Source organism: Oncorhynchus keta, chromosome 15 (assembly GCF_023373465.1).
Source record: "Oncorhynchus keta strain PuntledgeMale-10-30-2019 chromosome 15, Oket_V2, whole genome shotgun sequence".
NCBI classification, from domain to species: domain Eukaryota; kingdom Metazoa; phylum Chordata; class Actinopteri; order Salmoniformes; family Salmonidae; genus Oncorhynchus; species Oncorhynchus keta.
In genome coordinates, this window is record NC_068435.1 from 21,009,429 (window position 1) to 21,030,183 (window position 20,755).

Below are 20,755 nucleotides of genomic sequence, written 5' to 3' on the forward strand. Positions count from 1 at the left end.
GCACATGTATCTTCTGTAAATGTGCAATTTAGCTTAAAGGCTCATTTCCATTTGTAGTCCCTGGATTACAGATTAAGTTTTCATTGAGGAGGAAGTGGCTAATCTGATACATGTTATAGTGCATGTCAACAACTTGGAGTATTTCACATTCTAAACTGTTATATAGTACAGATGTAGGATCCTAATTTGAGCCAGTTTGCTAGAGCAGAAAAATTATCCTGCAGCAACAGGAAATGTAAATTATTATGTGGATTATAATAAATTGACATTTTTATAGGCGTTGATACATTTTTCGTTAGGGAAAATCAAGTCTGACATTTCTAAATGGAAATGACCAATTTTAGAAGCCTTTTCTAAACCTCAAATACACTGCAAGTTTGCATTTCCTGCTGTGCAAGAAAATTCTCAGCAACAAAATAATGATTGAATTAAGATCCTACATCTGTACAGACAATTTACCCTTCTGTTTCCAGTATGATTTTGCCAAGACAGCAAGCATTGAGTAAATACACTCCTTTTCTATGACCAATATGCAACAAAGTATGTTTTTTTAGGTTTTGCATGATTTTGTTTTACCATCATTGTTTGAATGACCCACAAACCAGGTTAAAATGGATGAATATTGGTTATAAGAAAAGTGAAAGTTGTTGACTACCAAGCTTGCTTATATCTGCATTGTTTGTTCCTGTTCATGAACAAACCCATTGTCAAACACAAGATTTCTATAAATGCCACCTTGTTTAAGTATTAATCATGCTTTTACTTTGTTTCAGTTGTTTGTTCAGAGTGGAACTAACTACACTGCTTTACACTCACCTTTTACTTTTTGGATCATGAGGTGTCCGAAATAAGCAAATAAACTAACTTTAGCACTGTAGTTTTCCAATAGAAAAATGTCTAAGCCAGGCGTGGAAATGGGTTGGGGGGATCACTCTGGGAACCCACCAATGTATAATCCTTGAATTTACCTTAAAAAGCACAATTTTACTACTGTAAATTCACTCCCAGAACCCGATTCCCCTGAATTTCCCCTCATTTCCACTCTTGATCTTATCAATAAATACATTTTTTATTAATTCTATAAAAAATGTATCTCAGTGATTGTCCTCACTTTTTCCTTGTGATTTTTATATGGTCCTATCTCCTAAGAAGTGGGATAAAAGCATAATAAAACAGAATCTTTTGATTATGATTAATCTCTAATCAGCATGGCGTAGTCTACTAGCCATGCCATAGCTTTGATCCTATACTAAATCCCTGACCTGGAGACTGACATACTTTATAGTAACTGTTTCTCAATCAATTTGTCAATTCAATGTCTGTTTGACGCCATACACCTGACCACCCCCATTTTCTACTTTACCCGCCCACTGCTCTGAGTTTTACCTTATCAGGTGTGTGCTTCCCCCTTATAAAAGCCTGCCTGCTCTCCTCTTCCCAGTCAGAATCCGAGTGAGACCTGACAACACTCAGAGACTCAGTACTCTCCACTCTCTCTGTACAAAGAGTGCAAACGGTGTTTTATCTCTAGCCTCCATAAGGGACCACAGCAAGGAGAACAGCCATGCTAGGAGGCACCTACACTGGGTTGGTGGCTACAGCAGCCCTCCTCTGCCTGCTTCAGGCAGGAACCAACGCAAGGTGGGTCTCACTATCATACTGTATCTCTTGGTCTAATGTCTAGCATCTAACATACTTTTAGTTACTCTCTCTCACTCTATCACTTTCCCTTCTTCTCCAACACACTCCCTTCCTCCCTCCCTTCCTCCTTCCTTCCCTCCCTCCCTCCCTCCCTCCCTCCCTCGCTCCATCCATCCATCCATCCATCTGCCTTGGCATAGGTATTGGACACTGGGGCTCTATGTGTTTGTGTGTCTCTTTTCTGCCCCCTCTTCCCTCCCCTCTCCCTCTCTCTCTGGCTGCATCTCAGTCTTCTCACTTCTATGATTACTGTCTAAGTCCTTATTATGTCCACGTTAGTATTAATAATACTAATGCTGAACTTTTGTTTGCAACTTGTTCTCTGATAGCACCATGACATTGAGGTTAGGATGTTGATGTATTGACAGGCAAACAACGTGTTCTACTTTGATATCCATTTCTCTTCCAATGTTTTGATTTGATCCTGATGTTGTTTTTCTTCCTTCAGCATTGAAGGTGACAGCTCATCAGTTACCAGGACAGATGCAGGTGCGAAATAGTTTTAAAAACAAATAATGCTTAGCATTGTTTTGCTGTTTTTTTTTCTTCAAACAACACAATGATTGCAAAAGGAGAAATGGGTTTTGTCAGTAGAACTAGCAACCTATTCATCAGTCTGGCGTATAGGCTACACTTGTGTGCAGTTCACATCCTTAATTCCAGTGTCATCCACACCACCAATTTCTTACTACAGTAACTTTGGAGAAAGACACACCTTTATTAAAAGCCAAAACACAGAATAGTGTATTAAAATGTTTACATTTTCTCTCTCTCTCTCTCTCTCTCTCTCTCTCTCTCTCTCTCTCTCTCTCTCTCTCTCTCTCTCTCTCTCTCTCTCTCTCTCTCAGGGACCTGTACTGTCCACAGCAACCCCCACTACAGCACCTTTGACGGGGCCAACTTCCGCTTCGTGGGACCCTGTACCTACGTCCTGACCCGGGTGTGCGCGCCCTCTGAGACACCCCTGCCCCACTTCAGTGTTGAGGTGAAGAATGAGCTGAGAGGGAACTCCTCCGTGTCTGCTGTTCAGCAGGTCATGGTGGAAGTGGAGAACCTCAGGGTCTCCCTGCACAAGAGACAAAACCACCGGGTCATGGTGAGTACCTTGTAGGTTGTTACATGGAAGGTATAATGGTTTATTGGTTATAATCACTTTCACATGTGATTTAGTCTTGCAAATTCCAACTGAACACGTTATAATGTTACATAATGTATCTTGACGCAGAAAATATCATGACTTTGGTTGTGCTATTTGTAATTGAGTCACTGCATAATAGTGCTAAACAAAGTCCCTGGGTCTAAATATACATTAAGCTCCAAAAGTATTGGGACAGTGACATTTTTGTTGTTGTTTTGGCTCTGTACTGCAGCACTTTGGATTTGAAATGATACAATGACTACGAGGTTAAAGTGCAGACTGTTAGCTTCAATTTGAGGGTATTTTCATATTTTTGTACATAGTCCCCCCATTTTAGGGGAACAAAAGTATTGGGACAAATTCACTTCTATGTGTATTAGAGTAGTAAAACGTGTTGTATTTGGTCCCATATTCACACAATGACTACATCAAGCTTGTGACTACACATTTGTTGGATGCATGTTGGATGCATTTGCTGTTTGTTTTGGTGGGGTTTCAGATAATTTTGTGCCCAATAGAAATTAATGGTAAATAATGTATTGTGTCATTTTGGAGTCACTTTTATTGTAAATAAGAGTATAATATGTTTCTGAACACTTCTACATTAACGTGGATGCTACCATGATTACAGATTATCCTGAATGAATCGTGATTAATGATGAGTGAAAAAGTTACAGACGCACAAATATCATACCCCCAAGACATGCTAATCCTGTCACCATTACAATAACAAGGTTGTAGGTTGGTGGAAATCCCCATCGCCTGAGGATGAGGGGTCACCATTACAATAACAAGGTTGTAGGTTGGTGGAAATCCCCATCGACTGAGGATGAGGGGTCACCATTACAATAACAAGGTTGTAGGTTGGTGGAAATCCCCATCGCCTGAGGATGAGGGGTCACCATTACAATAACAAGGTTGTAGGTTGGTGGAAATCCCCATCGACTGAGGATGAGGGGTCACCATTACAATAACAAGGTTGTAGGTTGGTGGAAATCCCCATCGACTGAGGATGAGGGGTCACCATTACAATAACAAGGTTGTAGGTTGGTGGAAATCCCCATCGACTGAGGATGAGGGGTCACCATTACAATAACAAGGTTGTAGGTTGGTGGAAATCCCCATCGACTGAGGATGAGGGGTCACCATTATGTAGATGGATAAAAATTATCCAACCATTAAGTCGAAATTCTGTTTAATAATACTAAACTACAGTCATCAATCTGACTCCAATATGATGTGAATGAATGCAACAGGCCCTGTGGGTCTCTGGAGGATATAGCAAGATAGTGAAACATTGCATCACCGACTCAGAATGACTATAATGTCTAACTTGCACCGTTATGCAATTATTAAGACTAGATTCAAATAGCTAATCCTGGCAACCAATGTTCTAGCATTAAGTTATTGAGGCCAGCAGATCGGGGATGTCAAGGTGGTACCCAAGCATGTGATATGTGTTTAGTTTATATAACCACTATCAATAGACCTATTACATTATAGGCTTATAGTCAATCAAAGAGTTACTCTGTAAAACGAGGAATGCATTTACTCAATTCAACAATTAGAATGTATTAGTCACAAAATAATTGACAATCAAACAATTACAGTGTGCATGAAATACATGATACATTAGAGAATAACACAGAGTAAGTAGTTGTTACACGTGTCTTCAGGTCAGAATAACCCATAAGAGAAGAAATGATGTGTGTCTGATACACACAGGAGCTTGGTAGCAAGTTCTCAAAGTATGAGCAAATTCACTGCCCTTTTAACCAAATTCAAGCGGGAACGCATCCCCAGCCTGAATTAACATTTCTGAGCTCTTTGCTAGTGAAAACAAAACGCAGGAACAACACACCCAGATTCTAATCTAATCAATTGAATTGGAATGTTCTGACCAGACTACAGGAATGTGCCTGATAACCAATCAACCCAACATCTCATTTCAATCCAGTCACTTTAAAAATGCATCAACCAGAAAACATACAATGCAGTGAGACATGTCCAAATGTGCAGCCCTTTATGAGCTCTTGAAACAAACCAAACACGACAATTTAATTCACACAATAACATACATTTAGTCAATTCACATTTTCATCAGTCATCACACGTCTCCTTGTGTCAGTGACCCCAGGACTTCTGGGGGAACATTTCTTCATTGAGATTGCCACAGATAAGGTGTGTTTCTCTCCTGTGAAATGCAAATATGCAGCCATTTATGCAGATAATGCCAATGACCCTCTCAATCATCATTATTCACGATTCATTCAGGAATATCTGTAATCATGGTAGCATCCACAATGTAGAATGTAGAAATGTATAGAAACATATTATATTATTATTTACAATACAAGTGACTCCAAAATAACACAATACATTATTTACCATTAATTTCTATTGGGCACAAAATCATCTGAAACACAACCAAAACAAACTGCAAAAGCATCCAAACACATGTTTACAGTCACAAGCTTGATGTAGTCATTGTGTGCTAGGAATATAGCAAATACTTCACTTTTTACTACTTTAAAATGCATAAAAGTGAATTTGTCCCAATACTTTTGGTCCCCTCAAATATGGGGACTATGTACAAAAAGTGCTGTAATTTCTAAACGGTTAATCCCATATTGATGAAATACCCTCATAATATTATATTATTGCAAATCCAAACTGCTGAAGTACAGATCCAAAACAATAAACCATTTCACTGTCACTGTCCCAATTCTTTTGGAGCTCACTGTATCTGCTGTTTCCATTGACTGATATCTTTAAAAGTATTTACAATACAACTAAGTTCAGATGAGTTCAAAGTTCTGTTACACAATAATGTACAATAATATGAAACCTTATCAGGTTTTCAAAGTTTTATGGGCCATTAGGGTATTAGTAATTTGTCCCCTATTCCAAAGTATTGAACACCTTGATCCAGTAAATATTTACTACATACTACCATAGATGAGGGAACGGCAAAGAAAGACCAAAGTCTTTCAAGCACACTAATCTGTATCATGTTTTCAGGTCAATGGCATTTGGAGGAAACTCCCTCTGAGCCTCAATGGTGGCACTGTCAACATCCTAGGCAACGCTGCTTCCGTCGCTGTGGAGACAAACTTCAACCTTTTTGTATCGTACGACGACGCCGGTGCTGTCCATATCACCGTTCCCGTATCGTACTCCGGTAAAGTCTGTGGCATGTGTGGGAACTTCAACCACCTGAGAGACGATGATTACCACACACCTGGCAGTTCCGAGGCCGAAGACTCTGCCACATTCGGACAGAACTGGCAGAGCGAGGCCTGTGACTTGACCGTCCTCCCCCTTGAGTGTCAACCAACTGAGGAGGCGGAGTATGCCAGCGAGCAATACTGTGGGTCCCTGGTCTCCAGGCATGGGCCTTTCTCTGGCTGCCAGTCTGTTCTGGGAGCAGAGACCTACTTCCGGAGCTGTGTGGCAGAGATGTGTGGAGCGGATGGTGACCCAGAGGTGCTGTGTGAAGCCCTGCATTCCTACTCAGATATGTGTCTCAAGGCCGGGGTGCTCATACCAGCCTGGAGGACCTCGACTATGTGTCGTAAGTTGTTTTATGGTTTCCTCTTTTCACCTTCCTGTTGTAGTAAACAGTTTGCTCTTATTAACTGGTAAAGTTGGAGAGGACTTGATGATGATGACGATGATGATAATGATAATGTTGGTGGTGGTGATAGCCCTCTTTTACACCATGACCAGACTTTTGTCTCATATCTCTCTCTCTTCCTCCCCCAGCCCTGGAGTGTGGTGCGAACAGCCACTACAATGCCTGTGCTAAGGGCTGCCCTGAGGTCTGCTCCAGCATGGATATTCAAGGGGCGTGTGGGTGGTGTGAGGAGAGGTGTGTGTGTGACCCAGGCTTCAAGCTCAGCGGGGGGAGTTGTGTACCTGCAGAGGACTGCGGCTGCTGGATAAAGGGAGAACACTATGAAGTAGGGAATGTTAACACGCACGCACACACACACACACACACACACACACACACACACACACACACACACACACACACACACACACACACACACAGACAGACAGACAGACAGACAGACAGACAGACAGACAGACAGACAGACAGACAGACAGACAGACAGACAGACAGACAGACAGACAGACAGACAGACAGACAGACAGACAGACAGACAGACAGACAGACAGACAGACAGACAGACAGACAGACAGACAGACAGACAGACAGACAGACAGACAGACAGACACACACACATACAACACACACACAGAGAATGTTGGTGTTCATCACTCTTTTCTTCACCCTTTTCTAGAGAGGAGAGACGTTCATGGAAGGTGAGTGTAATCGTGTGTGCCAGTGTATGGGTGGGGACAGACTCCAGTGTGCTGCTTCCTCCTGCGCGGCCGACGAGGTGTGCAAGGTCAAGGAGGGGGTCAACGGTTGCTTCCTCTCCAGCCCGGCCACCTGCCACGTCTACGGAGACCCCCACTACATCACCTTCGACGGCAAGGCATACACCTTCCAGGGGGGCTGCAGCTATACCTTGGCCAAGACTTGCGGTGGGGACACACCCGTCCAGTTCTCAGTGACGGGCCAGAACTGGAACCCCAGAAACGAGAGCAGTGCCAAGCTGGGCGCAGTGGTTCTGGAGACAAGCGGTCTGCATGTGAAGATGCAAAACTACAGTGCCACAGTAAGCATGAAAACTACAAAATTGTGAATAATCTTTCTTTACTTGTTGTGATTACATTACCATGCATTGCTGACCCACTGGATTCCCACTAGCCCTCCCCACTGTTCTGTTTTGTTTTGGCATGACAAGTCAAATAAATGTTATGTAGACTTGTAGTGCCGAATCTAACTATGCCTATCCATTATATGTCTTCATTTGTATTTGTGACGATTCAGTGTACTTTAGTGTCTACAATTTGTCCTGTGAGATGGTGGAGACCTACAGTACCAGTCAAAAGTTTGGACACACCTACTCATTCAAAGGCTTTTCATTAAGTGTTCTTGCCATATTTGAGCTGTTCTTGCTATAATATGGACTTGGTCTTTTACCAAATATGGCTATCTTCTGTATAACACCCCAACCTTGTCACAACACAACTGATTGTCCCAAACGCATTAATTAACTTTTAACAAGGCACACCTGTTAATTGAAATGCATTCCAGGTGTCTACCTCATGAAGCTGGTTGAGAGAATGGCAGGAGTGTGCAAAGCTGTCATCAAGGCAAATGGTGGCTACTTTGAAGAATTTAAAATATATTTTGATTTGTTTAACAATTTTTGGGTTACTACATCATTCCATATGTGTTATTTCATAGTTTTGATGTCTTCACTATTTTTCTACAATGTAGAAAATAGTAAAAAAATAAAGAAAACCCCTTGAATGAGTCGGTGTGTCCAAACTTTTGACTGGTACTGTACATTACTCCAACAACAATTCAATTTAATTCAGTTCAGTTCTACTGTCATCTATTTTACTTGGCTCCACTCTACCTTACTCTACTCTACCCTTCCCTACTCTCCCCTGTAGGTGAACCATGTTTGGCAGCATCTTCCAGTTACAGTAAATGGCACATACGGCGAGGTGAAGCTGTACAAGAAGAAGCAGTACACTGTCATGGAGACGACTTTTGGCCTTCGGATGCTGCTGGACGACCAGAGCAGGCTTTTCCTGCAGCTGGACGAGCGCTACAAGGGTGAGATGTGCGGCCTTTGTGGTACCTACTCCGATGACCAGGGGGATGACTTCCTGACCCCTAACGGCACCAAACCCGAGACCAACGTGGTCACGTTCGCCAACAGCTGGAGAGTGAATAGTCCGGAAGACGATCGGTGAGTGGGTTAATTGTTTTAAACCATAACGGTAACGTACAATGGTCATTCGGTTCGTAGTTAATGACTTTTTCCTGTGCATAATCTGAAATGGGGACCATGGTTGTGTCATCAACACTATTCTATGAAATCCAGTCCACCACTGATCTCCTCTCCTTTCCCTTCTACCCTAGATGTGTTGCCTCCCCCCCTGCCCCCCAACCATGTGACTCTCATTTCAACGAACAGGGCTACCGGGAGTGTTCCAAACTGCTGCGCGAAGCCTTCAAGCCCTGCCACCCCTTCGTCCACCCCACACCCTACATCGACAGCTGTATGTCCGACCACTGTGCCTCCGGCGGGAACATGCATGTGACATGTGACTCCCTGAGGTCCTATGTGACCACCTGCGAAGTGGCCAATGTGACCCTGCCTCCCTGGTGGAACAACACCGCCTGTGGTGAGTGTTTTTTGATGGTGTTGTTTTCGTAATGATGATGATGTATTGAGTTTAGAGGCAATCTTCAGGTTTTAATGTAATTTATATTTGGTTATGGTCCCACTACTACGGTGAGGCTATCCTAATATGAACACCGTACCATGATTGTATGGAGTTTGCTCACCCCATCCATCATCGTACACTTAGCTTTTTGCTGTAGTCTTCAACATGGATCCTTCATTCCTTACTCCATTCTTCTTTTCCTTCCCCTCTTTCATCCCTAATTCCTGCCCTTTTTTCCCTCCTCCCCTCCGCCCTACTTCTCTTACATTGCCCTCCCTCACATCCACCTGAACCTGAGGCTTGTCCAATGTGTTCCTGTGAAAAACCTTGCTGTCTGTCTTATCATTGTAGATAGTCTCCCTGGCCCTCCCACAATACCACCAGTTACTACACCTGACAAGGAACGTAAGAACCTTGACCACATTATTTTTGTATCAAATTGATCAATGGCAGCGTTTCCATGCCTTTTATACGATCTGGTTCATTTGATGACAGATTTTTCTATGGTTCTGCCTCCTACAGTTTGTCCTCTAGACTGCAACTTTGACAAGAGCGAGTGTGGGTGGGAGCAGATTATTCAGGACAGTTTTGATTGGAGGAGACTGAGAGGCCCAACCCCATCTGACCTCACAGGGCCAACCCAAGACCATACCACAGGAGGTGAGAGGTTACATGGTTGTGACAAAAACATATCTGAAACGACCAATATCTTACACACCCAGATCCAATCTCAATGTTCAAATGTGCATCAGTCACTGTTATTCAATGAATGCATTATTCAATGAATGCGTCAATACATGGTTGTAGCCTATCGACTTGTACAGATAGTTATATATATATAAATACCTGTCTACATAGAAGATACCCTAGACACCATGGAAGCAAGCCATTTCAGAGCTAATATGCTGTGAGTCGTGATGTTAAGTGTGTCTGTGTGTGTTTGTTGGTCAGGTGGCTCCTACATGTACATTGAGGGTGACGGTGTTTACCACGGAGACTCTGCCCGTATGATGAGCCCTAAGTGCCAAAACGGGCCGGGCAAATACTGCCTGCGCTTCTGGTACCACATGTACGGACAGGCCACAGCCATGGCTCTCAATGTCTACCAGCTTGACCAGCACAACAGAAACAAAAAACTGTGGTCCAAAGCCAACAACCAGGGCTCCACATGGTATCCGGCAGAAGTGGATATTATAATCGATGGGTCATTCAAGGTAGGAGAAGGTCACAGAGGTTTAAGAGGGTTAACTATTGTGAAAAGATTGTGATTTTATAAAGAGAGGGGAGATTGTTTTCCATCCAACACAAAAGGTCTCTGTTTCAGATCATCATGGAGGGAATACGAGGCTCTGACCCTCGGTCTGATGTGGCATTTGATGACGTCTCCATCCACTATGAATCATGCTCAGGTGAGTATTTAATGATCATAGGGACACGTGCTTTATCTAATCCCTGAATGTCAGATAAGAAAACGTTCACCCTTTATGACCAATGCCATTCCTTTGCTTCCTCTGGCAGGTTCTTCGATTGGTGGTATTAGTGGAGCTTCAGTTCCTTCCTCAGTTGATGGAGGAGTTGCCCCACATCCAGGTACATAACATCTATAAACGCATTTTCTTATGGAAAGATCTTTCAGAATAATATGTTAAAATTTTAGACTCATGTTGACATTTACAAATGTTCCCAATGTTCCCCGTTCAGTCTGCAACCTTGATTGCGCTTTCGAGCAGGACCTCTGCGGTTTTACCCAGCTAATGACAGACGTTTTTGATTGGACAAGGCACAGTGGCTCCACCCCCACTGCCATGACTGGGCCATCAGCTGACCACACAAAAGGAAGTAGGTGTTCGTAGGATGTGTTTGGCTTGACAGTCACTGGACCCAGGTTTCAGTCCCGGTCGGGGCTACCGCCTGAATGTGCGCCAAAATGCTTATTGTTGGACATTGCAATGCTTTTTAATGCATTGTAATGGTTGCTAAATCTCCGAAACTCAAACAACGGGCCTGAAAGTCCAAATTGGATTGAAAGACTTACCCTCAACTATTATTTTTTCTCAATTAACCTCATAAACAATCTGACCTGTCCCATTGCTGTTAGAACCCCTAATCAAATCTAAAGGAATTTCATGTGACCCCACCTCTTTTTTTCTTTTTTTACCCCCTTTTTCAATCTTGTCTCATCGCTGCAACTTCCCAATGGGCTCGTGAGGCAAAGGTTGGGTCAATGGTCCTCTGAAACATGACCCGCCTAACCGCTTCTTAGCACCCGGGATCAAACCCGGGTCTGCGCCACTCAGGAGGCCCTGTGACCCCATCTCTAATCTTATTTAATCTACTCTCACCTATAATCGGCAGGTCCATTTGGTCACTACTTATACATCGAGGCCAACAGTGTGTCTAACGGAGACACGGCTCGCCTCCTCAGCTCTGAGTGTTCTGACCCCGGTCCTCAGTGTCTGCAGTTCTGGTACCACATGTCTGGCTCGGCCGAGACCATGGGTCTGCACGTCTACCTGCTCCAGGGCCGCTATGTGGAAAGGGTGTGGGGGAAGAAGAACAACCAGGGAGACTCATGGCAACGGGCTCAGGTGGATCTGATGACCACTGGACCTTTCCAGGTAGTGGCGTGACCTTGGTCTTGGTGTAGCCCCTGGCCTTTTCCACCCTGTATGTTGTAATTTAAAGACTAGCTTGTTCATCCAGAGGTCCTTTTGACAAAATGTGTTTACTTTACCTGTTTGTTATATATCAATTTGCTATTGTGAATGTTTCCCCTGAATGAATTTACTTTGATCTCAGATCATCTTCGAGGGCCACAGAGGCACCACTGATCAGTCCGACGTGACTATAGATGATGTTTCTTTGCATCGTGGGCGATGTGCAGGTAAGGGTCACTCCCTCTATAGTTCATATTGGTCAAAAACACAACCATGTTTGGGGTCATTGTCATAATTTGGATATTATTTTATCTTCTAGACTTGATTAAGCCACCAACACCAACAGAGAAACCTGTTCTCCCTCCAGTGGACAAGTCCACCACTGCACCAGCTCCAACTACTACAAGACCTGAACCACCCACAACAACTAGGCTACAACCACCAAAAACTGCAAGACCAGAAACACCAAGAACAACAACTGCAAGACCAGAAACACCAAGACCAACAACTGCAAGATCAGAAACACCAAGACCAACAACTGAAAGACCAGAAACACCAAGACCAACAACTGAAAGACCAGAAACACCTAGACCAACAACTGATAGACCAGAAACACCAAGAACAACAACTGATAGACCAGAAACACCAAGACCAACAACTGATAGACCAGAAACACCAAGACCAACAACTGAAAGACCACAACCACCTAGACCAAGAACTGCAAGACCAGAAACACCAAGACCAACAACTGAAAGACCAGAAACACCAAGAACAACAACTGCAAGACCAGAAACACCAAGACCAACAACTGAAAGATCACAACCACCTAGACCAACAACTGAAAGATCCCAACCACCTAGACCAACAACTGATAGACCAGAAACACCAAGACCAACAACTGATAGACCAGAAACACCAAGACCAACAACTGAAAGACCACAACCACCTAGACCAACAACTGATAGACCAGAAACACCAAGACCAACAACTGAAGGACCACAACCACCTAGACCAACAAATGAAAGATCACAACCACCTAGACCAACAACTGAAAGACCAGAAACACCAAGACCAACAACTGCAAGACCAGAAACACCAAGACCAACAACTGAAATATCACAACCACCTAGACCAACAACTGAAAGATCACAACCACCTAGACCAATAACTGAAAGATCACAAGCACCTAGACCAACAACTGAAAGATCACAACCACCTAGACCAACAACTGAAAGATCACAACCACCTAGACCAACAACTGCAAGATCACAACCACCTAGACCAACAACTGAAAGATCACAACCACCTAGACCAACAGCTGAAAGATCACAACCACCTAGACCAACAACTGATAGACCAGAAACACCAAGACCAACAACTGATAGACCAGAAACATCAAAACCAACAACTGCTAGACCAGAAACACCAAGACCAACAACTGAAAGACCAGAAACACCAAGACCAACAACTGCAAGACCAGAAACACCAAGACCAACAACTGATAGACCAGAAACACCAAGACCAACAATTGAAAGACCAGAAACACCAAGACCAACAACTGAAAGATCACAACCACCTAGACCAACAACTGAAAGATCACAACCTCTAAGACCAACAACTGAAAGACCACGAAAACCTAGACCAACAACTGAAAGATCACGACCACCTAGACCAACAACTGCAAGATCACAACCACCTAGACCAACAACTGAAAGATCACAACCACCTAGACCAACAGCTGAAAGATCACAACCACCTAGACCAACAACTGCAAGATCACAACCCCCTAGACCAACAACTGATAGACCAGAAACACCAAGACCAACAACTGATAGACCAGAAACATCAAAACCAACAACTGCTAGACCAGAAACACCAGGACCAACAACTGAAAGACCAGAAACACCAAGACCAACAACTGCAAGACCAGAGACACCAAGACCAACAACTGCAAGACCAGAAACACCAAGACCAACAACTGAAAGACCAGAAACACCAAGACCAACAACTGAAAGATCACAACCACCTAGACCAACAACTGAAAGATCACAACCTCTAAGACCAACAACTGAAAGACCACGACAACCTAGACCAACAACTGAAAGACCAGAAACACCAAGACCAACAACTGAAAGATCACAACCACCTAGACCAACACCTGAAAGACCACAACCACCAATGCCAACAACTGATAGATCACAACCTCTAAGACCAACAACTGAAAGACTACGACCACCAAGACCAACAACTGAAAGACCAAGACCACCAAGACCAACAACTGAAAGACTACAACCACTAAGACCAACAACTGAAAGACTACGACCACCAAGACCAACAACTGAAAGACCAAGAACACCTAGACCAACAACAGAAAGACCACAAACCCTACAACCAACAACTGAAAGACCACGACCACCAAGACCAACAACTGAAAGACCAAGACCACCTAGACCAACAACAGAAAGACCACAAACCCTACAACCAACAACTGAAAGACCACGACCACCAAGACCAACAAATGCAAGACCACAACCGCCCACCACAGCAAGACCAAGTAAGTCTTTGTGTCCTTCGATACCACAAAGTTACAATCTTCATTCATCACACACCCCTCCTTTAAAACAAGTTTTATACAATCTGTCTTTTCAAAATGGAAAGTACAAGGGAAATGTAATCTCTGTACTTGCAGTCAGTGTGATACATATGTGATACATATTCTTTACACTCAACATCGTATTTGTTATTTTCTCTCTAGCGTCATCTTGCCTAAAGAACAGCCATTACATCTCCTGCATCTCCGCCTGCCAGCCCACCTGTAAGCACCTCCATGGCCCTCCTGACTGCCATGCTGACGAGCCCTGTGTACAGGGTTGTGTATGTGACGACGGCTTTGTTCTCAAACAGAGGGTGTGTGTGCCCATCCAGCAGTGTGGCTGTGTAGGCAGCAATGGCAACAGTCATAATGTGAGTAACCCAGCACAAAATTCTAAACTGTTTTTAGATGTAGCTACCTAGTTATATGTGTAACATGTGCAGTGTAATTACTTTAATGATCTATTTGATTTCAGTTTAAAGAGAACTGGTACACTGAGCACTGCCATCAAAAGTGTGAGTGTGATGAAGGCGACGGTGTGGGGGAGATTGACTGCGACGATGAAAATGGGTGTGATGAGGATTCTGTCTGTTTTCAGAATGAAGCCGGACAGTATTTCTGCAAGTCAACAGGTATAGGCCACACTTGACCTGCTCAATGGGCTGTACAAATGTTTTCCCATGCTACAGATATATCTTTCCCATGCTACAGATGGCTATATCTTACTCCAGGCCCAGTGCACTACTTCTGGGATTCTTTTTTTTTTAAGTTACATTTATATATTTCATTGTTTTTATTGTGATTTTTAGGGGGTGCTGCACCCCTACTTCCCGCGGCTATGCCTATGCACTAATGATGTCCCTACTGTTGCCTTCCAGACTTCAGCGAGTGCTCTATCAATGGAGAGCCAGAGTACAGAACTTTTGACAACATGAAGCATGACTTTGACGGCAGAAAGTCCTACATTCTGGTCCAGACCACAGGCCTGTCCAAGAACCAGCAAGATGTCTACATCGAGGCCATCATTGAGATCGTCAACCAGGATGGTGTGGACAGTCATGGGGACAGTAGACATGGTGACAGTCGTCATGGTAACAGCAAGGATGAGGATGACCAGCATAAAGACAGCAAGGAAAGGGACAGCAATGAAGACAGCCATGATCACAGCAAAGAGAACGACAACCGTCTGCGATTCAGAGGACTGAAGATCAGAGTCTATAACCACACAGTGGAGTTCAGAAACAACAGGAAACTTGTTGTAAGTATTCTGGACATATACATTACGCAACATGACAAGTACAGTATAAGGCAATTCATAGCCTGTACTTCTCTTTATACATTATTTATAGCAGTCTTTCTATGGTTTTTCATCCTCAGCGTTTTGTAATCAGTTGCCCCATGTCATATTGAACACCTCTCTAAAACATTATCTCTGTCTAGGTGTTAGAATTGTTACAAATCAAAGTGTATTGGTCACATACACATGATTAGCAGATGTTATTCCTGTTGTAGCGAAATGCTTGTGCTTCTAGCTCCAACAGTGCAGGTAACAGGTAATATCTAACAAATTACACAACATACGTCAGCATTATTAAGTGAATGAGATAGCGTAGAATAGTATAGAGTACTGTAAATACACATGAGATGTCTGAGCGCGTGTGGCAAAACCATGCACAGCCCATTGGGAGGGAAGGTGCTCAAAATAAAGAAAGGCAAACAAAAACTACATTTGATTTGATTTAATTTAAGTTTGTTCTGTTGCTGACGTCTATCGCTGAAGTTGGAGACTTTTATCTCCCTCACCAACTTTAAACATCTGCTATCTGAGCAGCTAACCGATCGAAGCAGCTGTATATAGTCCATCGGTAAATAACCCACCCAATTTACCTACCTCATCCCCATACTGTTTTTATTTATTTACTTTTCTGCTCTTTTGCACACCAGTATCTCTACCTGTACATGACCATCTGATCATTTATCACTCCAGTGTTAATCTGCTAAATTGTCATTATTCGCCTACCTCCTCGTGCCTTTTGCACACAATGTATATAGACTCTCTTTTTTTCTTTTTTTTCTACTGTGTTATTGACTTGTTTACTGTTTACTCCATGTGTAACTCTGTGTTGTTGTCTGTTCACACTGCTATGCTTTATCTTGGCCAGGTCAAATCAAATCAAATTGTATTTGTCACATACACATGGTTAGCAGATGTTAATGCGAGTGTAGCGAAATGCTTGTGCTTCTAGTTCCGACAATGCAGTGATAACCAACAAATAATCTAACTAACAATTCCAAAACTACTGTCTTATACACAGTGTAAGGGGATAAGGAATATGTACATAAGGATATATGAATGAGTGATGGTACAGAGCAGCATACAGTAGATGGTATCGAGTACAGTATATACATATGAGATGAGTATGTAGACAAAGTAAACAAAGTGGCATAGTTAAAGTGGCTAGTGATACATGTATTACATAAGGATGCAGTCGATGATGTAGAGTACAGTATATACATATGCATATGAGATGAATAATGTAGGGTAAGTAACATTATATAAGGTAGCATTGTTTAAAGTGGCTAGTGATATATTTACATCATTTCCCATCAATTCCCATTATTAAAGTGGCTGGAGTTGGGTCAGTGTCAATGACAGTATGTTGGCAGCAGCCACTCAATGTTAGTGGTGGCTGTTTAACAGTCTGATGGCCTTGAGATAGAAGCTGTTTTTCAGTCTCTCGGTCCCAGCTTTGATGCACCTGTACTGACCTCGCCTTCTGGATGATAGCGGGGTGAGCAGGCAGTGGTTCGGGTGGTTGATGTCCTTGATGATCTTTATGGCCTTCCTGTAACATCGGGTGGTGTAGGTGTCCTGGAGGGCAGGTAGTTTGCCCCCGGTGATGCGTTGTGCAGACCTCACTACCCTCTGGAGAGCCTTACGGTTGAGGGCGGAGCAGTTGCCGTACCAGGCGGTGATACAGCCCGCCAGGATGCTCTCGATTGTGCATCTGTAGAAGTTTGTGAGTGCTTTTGGTGACAAGCCGAATTTCTTCAGCCTCCTGAGGTTGAAGAGGCGCTGCTGCGCCTTCTTCACGACGCTGTCAGTGTGAGTGGACCAATTCAGTTTGTCTGTGATGTGTATGCCGAGGAACTTAAAACTTGCTACCCTCTCCACTACTGTTCCATCGATGTGGATAGGGGGGTGTTCCCTCTGCTGTTTCCTGAAGTCCAAAATCATCTCCTTAGTTTTGTTGACGTTGAGTGTGAGGTTATTTTCCTGACAACACACTCCGAGGGCCCTCACCTCCTCCCTGTAGGCCGTCTCGTCGTTGTTGGTAATCAAGCCTACCACTGTTGTGTCGTCCGCAAACTTGATGATTGAGTTGGAGGCGTGCGTGGCCACGCAGTCGTGGGTGAACAGGGAGTACAGGAGAGGGCTCAGAACGCACCCTTGTGGGGCCCCCGTGTTGAGGATCAGCGGGGAGGAGATGTTGTTGCCTACCCTCACCACCTGGGGTGGTTGTAAATGAGAACTTGTTCTCAACTAGCCTATCTGGTTAAATAAAAGTGAGAAAAAAAATCTGAATAATCTGCCTCTTACTAACAAGCAGTCAGATTGCCCCATTGTTTGTCCCTAACAGTGGGAAACAGACCCAACTCTAAAGTAGCCTCCTACCAGTATTCAAGTCTCCCCGTCTGGTGCCTGCAGCCGGTAGCCACTGCATGCAAGTCAGACAAGTGCAATCTGGGGCGGGAGGGTGGGGAGGGGTATAATATTCTGAGATTCAAGAGTTTAAGGAATTATCTAGATTGATGTGCAATTTGTTGCATTTAAAAATGTTACTAAAAATGAAGAGACTCAAAATATAATTCAAAAGTCTTTCCTAAAATTCCAAAAATCCACAAGCTGCAGGGCACTTTTTCATAGGAGGGCAAAGGAGCAGTCACTCGGGCACTGGTTGAGCCTTATCTGTGCAGTATCAAATAAATGGTTTATGACAGGGTTGTAGTACACTCTGAACTTCAGAGGAATGCATATTATTTTGTTCACTAATATTTTCACTTCTTTGCTTGTTCTCTTTCTCTCCCTCTCTCTAGCTGGACGGTAGGAGCACCCGTGCCCCTGTCTCACCAGCAGGTGGTCTGAGGATTCTGGAGCGTTCCTCTCGTATCTACCTGAAGACAGACTTCGGCCTCTCCGTGGAGTTTGATGGAGACAGCAGAGCAGGTAACACCACTGTTATAGTACAGCCAAAGGAGAGTTTAAATAAGTGGTACCTCAGTAGTCTCTCTAATGATAGGACAGTAAGACAGACAGCTGTACAGACCACACAATATGGCTTTATCTGTGGACAGATAATATAATCATACATGTCATCATAGCTGACACCTTTTTTCATATTTTGTTGAAAATGTGGTAACAAGACAACATATCAATCCAAACACATCTGTGTAATGTTTACGATATGCTATAGATGTGCAATGTATGCTTTATGATATACAGTAAACTTCATTATGATATACAGTAAACTGCTTTATGATATACTGTAAACTGCTTTATGATATGCAGTAAACTTCATTATGATATACAGTAAACTGCTTTATGATATACTGTAAACTGCTTTATGATATGCAGTAAACTGCTTTATGATATGCAGTAAACTGCTTTATGATATACAGTAAACTGCTTTATGATATACAGTAAACTTCATTATGATATACAGTAAACTGCTTTATGATATACTGTAAACTGCTTTATGATATGCAGTAAACTGCTTTATGATATGCAGTAAACTGCTTTATGATATACAGTAAACTGCTTTATGATATACAGTAAACTTCATTATGATATACAGTAAACTGCTTTATGATATACAGTAAACTGCTTTATGATATGCAGTAAACTGCTTTATGACATGCGGTAAACCTCTTTATGATATGCAGTAAACTGCTTTATGATATGCGGTAAACCTCTATGATATAAACTGCTTTATACTATACAGTAAACTTCTTTATTATATACAGTAAACTGGTTTATGTATTGCAGTAAACTGATATCCATGTGCTTACTTTCTGTAGAGATCATCCTGCCCCACACCTACAAGAGGAGGGTGGGCGGCCTGTGTGGCAACTTTGACGGCAACAAGAAGAACGATATGATGAAGCCCGACAATAACCAGACCAAGAGCATCAAGGAGTTCAGAGAGAGTTAGAGAGTGACAGAGGACAGACTGAGCATAACATGGAAGTATGTAGTCACAGAAACCAGTACTAGCTACCACTGCCATGTTATTGTCTGCCATATCGTGTGTGGAGTGTAAAGTACGGCATCCATATTAGGAACTCCCCTCCTTATTGAACTTTTTTAGAATTTCAAGTTCCACTTTAATTATCTCTCTACCAAGCAGAGAGATTTGATTTATTGGGGAACAATGCTAGTCATTCTTATTTTTTATTGATTGCATATGTTACATATTTAAAGAGCACCAAAACCAAGACTGACTGCTCGTTCTTTTATGTTTTCAGAGGATCATCTTCCCTTCGTAACGTTGTCTATGGCCAGTGACCTGACCTCCGTGCATCAAGACCATTGATTGTGTAATATTCTTCTCATAGGCAGACACTTTCCTTCCTACAATGGACACAGCGTATTTGAAAGTACTTGGGTTAAACAAAAAAAAGCGTGTGTTTTTGTGGACTGTATGGAGAGGAGATCAATGAAGTATTCTACTCCTTCTATATGACTTTTGGTTTAAATCCTGTTGTTACTGTGTCTTATGACCCACCTGTGTGCCTTCTGAGATCTCTTTCAGTCTTACTGTAGGTTCTTTGCACAGTTCACCTAGTGTATGAATCAATGTACACAAGTTACATATTTGTGTATTACTTCTAATGTGTACTATATATTCAAAAGCCCACATTCCTTTAGCTTTAGGCTGATGTCCAATAGTTCAGTGACTGTAATGTGCAATATTACTGTACGATAATAGAAAACGATGTAAACAAAGGATGCAAGTGTTTTAGCTGATGTTTTATCCCACTGAATGTATGTTTTATTTCTTGAATGATATATCTAGGATTGATAGGAATTTTATGACATCTTATAAATAATCCAAAATGATTCACACTGCACCGATTCTGTATGTGTTGAAAGCAGTAGGGAAGTCCAGTTTAAAGAAGGGACAACAAAGAAGCAATGGTTGTAACTCACGTGGCTTGAAAAACTCGAAAAACTCTGGGCCCTGGTTATGGTGTATTATTTATTTCCTTATAAATCAGTCTGGTCATGTGTGTCTCCATTGGTCTAGTCAGAGGTAATACACACCATTCCTTATATGTCAAACA

At 42.7% G+C, this 20,755-nt stretch overlaps 1 protein-coding gene across 2 annotated transcripts; it reads left to right on the plus strand.

Annotated features, from left to right (window-relative positions):
• Positions 1 to 1,453: 1,453 nt before the first annotated feature.
• Positions 1,454 to 20,697, plus strand: LOC118370787 (zonadhesin-like). Of its 2 annotated transcripts, XM_052463656.1 has the most exons (23): positions 1,454 to 1,641; positions 2,150 to 2,190; positions 2,550 to 2,797; positions 5,861 to 6,413; positions 6,605 to 6,801; positions 7,150 to 7,530; positions 8,378 to 8,679; positions 8,853 to 9,118; positions 9,512 to 9,565; positions 9,683 to 9,820; positions 10,112 to 10,374; positions 10,485 to 10,569; positions 10,679 to 10,750; positions 10,862 to 10,999; positions 11,516 to 11,778; positions 11,960 to 12,044; positions 12,137 to 14,371; positions 14,573 to 14,781; positions 14,886 to 15,042; positions 15,289 to 15,668; positions 18,509 to 18,638; positions 19,490 to 19,658; positions 19,937 to 20,697. In XM_052463656.1, exons 1-22 carry the CDS (start codon positions 1,565 to 1,567, stop codon positions 19,621 to 19,623), a joined length of 6,408 nt encoding a protein of 2,135 aa, XP_052319616.1. In that variant the 5' UTR covers positions 1,454 to 1,564; the 3' UTR covers positions 19,624 to 19,658; positions 19,937 to 20,697. The 2 variants fall into 2 exon arrangements, with proteins under 2 accessions (XP_052319616.1, XP_052319618.1); XM_052463658.1 differs by lacking the exon at positions 10,862 to 10,999.
• Positions 20,698 to 20,755: the final 58 nt, after the last annotated feature.

What these genes read in the sequence shown, in the direction of transcription:
- LOC118370787 (XM_052463656.1), top strand. Translation starts at nt 1,565, where the DNA reads ATGCTAGGAGGCACCTACACTGGGTTGGTGGCTACAGCAGCCCTCCTC. An exon ending in TAAAGGGAGAACACTATGAA is followed by an intron (nt 6,802 to 7,149) that starts GTAGGGAATGTT and finishes ACCCTTTTCTAG; the next exon opens with AGAGGAGAGACGTTCATGGA. An exon ending in TACTACACCTGACAAGGAAC is followed by an intron (nt 9,566 to 9,682) that starts GTAAGAACCTTG and finishes TGCCTCCTACAG; the next exon opens with TTTGTCCTCTAGACTGCAAC.